The sequence below is a fragment of the Macrobrachium rosenbergii genome, chromosome 39 (assembly GCF_040412425.1).
Source record: "Macrobrachium rosenbergii isolate ZJJX-2024 chromosome 39, ASM4041242v1, whole genome shotgun sequence".
Lineage (NCBI taxonomy): Eukaryota > Metazoa > Arthropoda > Malacostraca > Decapoda > Palaemonidae > Macrobrachium > Macrobrachium rosenbergii.
The window spans coordinates 15,252,300-15,259,173 of NC_089779.1; the positions used below are offsets into that span (position 1 = coordinate 15,252,300).

At 40.2% G+C, this 6,874-nt stretch overlaps 1 protein-coding gene across 1 annotated transcript; it reads left to right on the forward strand.

The window, feature by feature from the left end:
* Positions 1–595: 595 nt before the first annotated feature.
* Positions 596–6,613, forward strand: LOC136825611 (uncharacterized). Its single transcript, XM_067082197.1, has 3 exons — positions 596–660; positions 4,668–4,787; positions 6,337–6,613. The coding sequence occupies exons 1-3, from the start codon at positions 596–598 to the stop codon at positions 6,611–6,613; spliced, it is 462 nt and encodes a 153-aa protein (XP_066938298.1).
* The last annotated feature ends 261 nt before the right edge of the window (positions 6,614–6,874 follow it).

Consider the following 6,874-nt stretch of genomic DNA (forward strand, 5'->3'; position numbering starts at 1 on the left):
AACCAGAAAAACAACAAATGAATTTGAGGATAAAGAAGAAGGAAAAGGAAAAGAAATATGTTTAAATATAAAGATGAAATTGGGGGCAAAGAAGGAGATAAAAAAGAAGGTAAATTAAAAGAAACATATATAGATATAAGTAACAATTAACCAGACAAAACACCGAATGAAATTGGGGATAAAGGCGTAGAGGAAAAAGAAGAAGAAGAAGAGGGAAGCCGTTAGGCGTCGGAAACGGGAGCGAGGGATGAATAATGAATGTCAAGGAGGAGAAGAACACGATCAGGACGAAAATGAGATCCCTCGGAAGGGCGAGTAAATATTTCATTAAGGCACGAGAGGCCGAAACAAGTCCCTCTTCGGAAAACCGCGTCGAGGAGGAGGAGGAGGTGAAGGAAGAGGAGGAGCAGGAGTAGGAAGAGGAGGTGGAGGTAGTGGAGGAGGAGGAGGAAGAGGTGGTGGTGTTGGTGGTGGTGGAGGAAGAGCAAAAGGAGGAGGAGGAGGAGGAGGAGGAGGAGGAGGAAGATGAAGAGGTGGAGGTGGAGGTGGAGGTGAAAGAGGAGGAGGTTGAGGTGGTGGAAGAGGAGGAGGTGTGATGGTGGTGGAGGAGGAGAAGGTGGTGCAGGAGGAGGAGAAGGAGGAGGAGGAGGAGACGGAGGAGTAGGAGGCGGTGGAAGAGGAGGAGGTGGTGATGTTGGTGAGGAGGAGAAGGAGAAGGAGAAGGAAAAGGAGACAGGGATGGTCATTAAGAACAGGAAGTGGTGGAATATCAGAGATAACATAAAGGGATGACAAAATATAATTAGAAAGGGGAAGAGTAGGAAGATAGAGATGATAATCATTTCGATTGTGCTATTTATATTCCGATTGTGTTATTTTACATTTCGATTGTACTATTTATATTACTATTGTGTTATTTACATTTCGATTGTACTATTTACATTTCGATTGTGCTGTTTACATTTCGATTGTGCTTTTTAATATTTACATTTCGACTGCACTGTTTATATTACGATTGTGCTATTTACACTTCGATTGTTTTATTTACATTTCGATTGTGCTATTTAAATTTCGATTGTACTATTTACATTTCGATTTTGCTATTTACATTTCGATTGTGCTATTTACATTTCGTGCTATTTACATTTCGATTGTGCTGTTTACATTTCGAATGTGCTATTTACAGTACATTTCGATTGGGCTATTTATATTTCAATTGTGCTATTTACATTTCGATTTTGCTATTTGCATTTTCGATTATGCTATTTACATTCCCATTACGATGCGGAAAACAGTGCAGTGGTAATTGAGAAAAATCTTAATTTAAAACCAAAACAAAAGATTTTTTTCTCCTGCACACAAACAAAAACACAAAACAAAAAATATTTCTTTTCACAACCGCAAGACAACGCCAAATTACAGTGATCTTAGCAGTAGCACCCGTAAAACCCCATTTCTCTCTCTCTCTCTCTCTCTCTCTCTCTCTCTCTCTCTCTCTCTCTCTCTTTATATTAGGAAAGGCGGTCGGAGCCCTTTTATGGCTCACACCTGGACGTGAGGTCCTGGGATGCCAAAGTAATCTCTCTCTCTCTCTCTCTCTCTCTCTCTCTCTCTCTCTCTCTCTCTCTGTGCTAATAATAATCAGCATCTCCCTTTTTCTTTCCTTGTGCTAGCGATGCTAAAATCTCTCTCTCTCTCTCTCTCTCTCTCTCTCTCTCTCTCGCTAATAATACTTAATCAGCATCTACCTTTTTCTTTCCTAGTGCTAACAATGCCAAAGTAAGCTCTCTCTCTCTCTCTCTCTCTCTCTCTCTCTCTCTCTCTCTCTCTCTCTCTCTCTCTCTCTCTCTCTCTCCTCAATACTTAATCAGCATCTCTTTTTCTTTGTTTGGCCAACAATGCTAAAATCTCTCTCTCTCTCTCTCTCTCTCTCTCTCTCTCTCTCTCTCTCTCTCTCTCTCTCTAACACGAGTTCCACGTACCGAGAAGAATTTGTAGTTAAGAAATGTAGTTACGACCGAGGCATGCGAATTTCATACCATCTGCGACTGTCCTGGGATTTATGGCCAAGTCCATTACAACTACCTTCTGGTCTTAATAAAGCGGAGGGAAAGGAAATTTATTTTTTCTTTCAAATATATATATATATATATATATATATATATATATATATATATATATATATATATATATATATATATATATATATATATATATATGGGTAGACAGGTCAGTGTCAGATAGAAAAAGACAAGAAAACGTAATATTAAGTTACAATGAGACCTCACATTTAAAATTATAATTTCACCAAGTCTGTAATCACTTCAACGTTTACGGTCATCAAAAACTAAATGACCCGATACTCCTACCTCTGGCAGCCTGCAGTGTCCTACGCACTGCAAATCCATCATTGGTCAATCACGGCTACTTCCTGTTGTTAGGTGCACCATGACCTCAGTAAACCATGTGGTCTCCAAAAAGTATTTTAGGCTGTATAACCACATAGCGCCTGGTCAAGTTCAGTGTAAGAACGGCCAAACATTAGGAGACAAATATCACACTCATTTTCGTAAATATCTGCATATATATATATATATATATATATATATATATATATATATATATATATATATATATATATATATATATATATATATATAATTTAAAACTGTGTGAGGACTCTTTTGCACTAAGCATTATCAACAAATATATATAAATAAAAACTATGAAAGCAACTCTTGTTATATGAAACAGACGAAAGTAACAAGGCGTCACAAAATCGACGCCGTCAAAGTGAATCCGATTTCAAATCCATATTCACAAGTAATCAGTTTGCTCAATAAAACATTTGATACACATCCCCAAAGAGTTCATAGCAATCTTATGCTGATTCTATTAAAAGCATGCAAATCAAATTGCATGAAAACGAGCGTTTGTTTATACACAAAAGAGAGCATACGATGAATATCTTGTGAAAGGTTTCAAACCCATGGGGCCACAGGATTACCTCCCTGATGCACTCCGGTTCTGATGGTGGTATACGTTTTGAGGAGCACTGTACACGAATGTCTGCTCTCTCTCTCTCTCTCTCTCCCTCTCTCTCTCTCTCTCTCTCTCTCTCTCTCTCTCTCTCTCTCTCTCTTTAGAGGAGCATTGTACACTGACGTGGGCTTACTCTATCTATCTTTCTCTCTCTCTTTGAGGAGCACTGTATACTAACGTCTGCTCTCTCTCTCTCTCTCTCTCTCTCTCTCTCTCTCTCTCTCTCTCGCTCTCTCTCTCTCTCTCTCTCTCTCTCTCTCTCTCTCTCTCTTTGAGGAGCACTGTACACTAACGTCTGCTCTCTCTCTCTCACTCTCTCTTTGAGGAGCACTCTACACTAATGTCTGTTGCTCTCTCTCTCTCTCTCTCTCTCTCTCTCTCTCTCTCTCTCTCTCTCTCTCTCTCTCTCTCTCGGTCCTATCTGCGGTCCACAAACTAAACTACCCCGTACTTAATTCCCTACTTAGGTCTAGGGACGAAGGCGCCCATTTCGTCCATACTCGTCCAGTTCGAAATTCGAAAGCTGCTTCCTCAGTTTGCGAGTTACTTGCTCTCTCACCACTGAGCCACGAGGCCAAAGCGAGAGAGAGAGAGAGAGAGAGAGAGAGAGAGAGAGAGAGAGAGAGAGACATCGTGGCTATTCGGTTAACTAAACGAGTATTGCACAGGTATCCCTATCGTGCCAAACATATGTTCAATCTCCCCGTGTTAATTAAACCAAACGGGGATATGCAACACTATACAGCCGTGTTACACTGCATTACGCCTTAATTATTGTCCGTGGAGAGAGAGAGAGAGAGAGAGAGAGAGAGAGAGAGAGAGATTCCCCGCAATCTAGGCTATGAATGCAACATACGTGCAATTTCACAGGCAATCTGGGACCTCTTGATGGCCAATCAGGCTGTCACACCTGAAATGTATCAAGTACCATAATTCAGGATATGCATCTGAGAGAGGAGGTAGACAGGGCAGTTATAAGGAATGGAGAGGTTTGGGCAATCCAGGCCCGTGTTCAATATATATATATATATATATATATATATATATATATATATATATATATATATATATATATATATATATATATATATGTTAAAGTTTCTTTCGTTCATTTCTTTATCATATCTTGACCCAACTTCATGTAATTTACAATACATCGAACACTATAAATGATTCAAAATCTCACCAATTTGCATATAAATGGGTCCTGAAAAGATCATTTGTGAGGGGTTTCCGAATCCGGTATCAGGAAGACCTATCCTTAGACTCCTCCGTCAAAGTGCATACCATCATAACATAATTGAGGGATTACCTCGACGAGGTAATCCTCACTCGAGGTGGATGAGGCCATCCGTCAGATATCCACCAGAACAAAATTATAAAGCAATTGTGATAACTCCTCCGTCAAATTTAATTCCACCATAACATAATAGAAGATTACCTCGAAGAGGTAATCCTCACTAGAGCTGGATGAGGCCATTCATCAGATATTCACCAAAACAAACTTATAAAACAACTCCTCCGTCAAAATGCATACCATCATAATATAGTTGAGAATTACCTCGAAGAGGTAATCCTCACTAGACTTGGAAGAGGCCATTCATCAGATCCTCATTCTTCCCCAGCGTGAGAAAGGAGGAGGAGGAGGAGGAGGAAGAGCGGAAGCAATCATTCTGCGGGGGGAGAGAAAATATATGTCCCGCCGGAGGCATCGCCTACCTTCTCGACAGAAGGCTGAGGCTGACGTAATATTTCACTTTCTTCTTATCCATTTCAATTTATTTGGGCGACCGCCCGCCCTCCCCCCACCACCCTGGTTGGTTCCTGTGGGCCTTGTTCAACTATTCGGGACGCGAAGGATTTATGAAGGAGTTATAATTTTAGCGCCAAAGTGGTTTCGGTTACGTTATGAAACGCAAATGTTTAAGGTCTAAAGGAGGTATTTTCCGTTTTGTTCGCTGTATTCATATCCATAAGAATATGGAAATAACCTCTCTCTCTCTCTCTCTCTCTCTCTCTCTCTCTCTCTCTCTCTCTCTCTCTCTGTATATATATGTGTATATATAAATTATATATATATATATATATATATATATAGAGAGAGAGAGAGAAGAGAGAGAGAAGAGAGAGAGAAGAAGAGAGAGAGAGAGAGAGAGAGAGAGAGGAGAGAGAGAGAAACTCTGCCTTTACTCTAAAGCACTCTCAAGCAACTAAATAAAGCAGAAAAGCAATTGACAAGAACGACTCAGTTTCACAGAAAACAACTAGGATCAAATGAGTATAAAACCATTTAATGTATACGAAGGTCATTACACCTGCGGTTACCTGTCAGATGAGGAACAGCTGTCTCGGATTAACCACGGAACTGGGTTAAGCAAGAAGCTAAGAACGTTTGAAAGATTTACTGAAAACATGTTTATGCAGACCTGGACTTTATATAATCTACATTTGCTAGATTTATTGATGCGGATTATGAGATTTCTATAGAATATATCACTGAATCTTCTTATACTACATTATCAATTATTTTTAAGTGATTTTTCAGTTATAAATGCAAAAAAATGAGATTCCTATTGAATATATCATTAAATCTTCTTATGCTGCATTACCTATTATTTTTCAAGTGATTTTTCAGTTGTTTATATAAAGAGTATTATTCTTTCTGTCAGTTCTAAGTGTATATTTATGCCGATTTTCTTGAGATTTCTTTCCATTCCTTAAATTAAATAAATCACGGTCATACAAGTGATTTATATAGACGGCGTTGTCACTCTGTTACGGACAATTTTTTATGAGCATGTTTTTCTAAACCGTAATTATATGAAGAACCTACATTTACTTTGAATATTTTCAATATCGAGTTGACGGACTTACAACCAGTGAATTAAGGCAACAGGTTTGCTTAGGTAATTTTGTCTTTCTGTCAGTTTTCTTATAAAATACTTTTACACATTTATGAGGATATATACATATATATACATCTACGTATTTAGGTATAATAATAGCCAAGATATTATCTAAATACCTGCACACTCGTGGCCATATGTTACATAGTCGGACTGGTCAATAGTTCAGTACTTGCCTAGAATTCTATCGTGTATTTCTTAATCACAAGAAAATGAAAGAAAAATAAAAAGAAATGATATACAGAGAATAAAAGCCAACAACAACAACATCGGCAATAAACGGAAAAGACAGACGGGGGAAAGCTGAGGACACTGCTGAAGCCCTTATACGTTTCAGGTTCTGAAAGGATTCCTCTCCTATCATAATACCTCTGGTTTCCAACAAAAGAACCTCCGGGGTTTCGCATCACACAAGCACGGACCTCGTTCTTCCTCCTCCTCCTCCTCCTCCTCCTCCTTCCTCCAACCCCTCCTCCTTCCTCCTCCTCCTCCTGAAACACCCACAGAATTCCGACAACAAAAGACCACAGTCACCATCCATTTCCTCTTATGTGTCCGGTCCTCAACCTCATCTTACTCTCCTCACTCCTGCCCAGCTATACCCAGGGGCCCCCTTCCAGTCTCTTCCAGTCCCTGGCCCTTCCAGCTTTTCCCTTCCCCCCTGAACAATCCTCAGAGAGAGAGAGAGAGAGAGAGAGAGAGAGAGAGAGAGAGAGAGAGAGAGAGAGAGAGACTCCACCACATCTCGTTGACCCCTTGACCTGGTTGGGCCACCAATAGTGCGACTCCTCCCTCTTTGTACCACCTTTAGACACATCAGTGCAGTCCTCATGGTGGGCCCCTCTCCCTCCATCCCCTCCCTCCCCCTCCCCCTCCAGTGAATAGGATACCATCGCTCCTACGCTCCTTCCCTGGACCGTGACCTA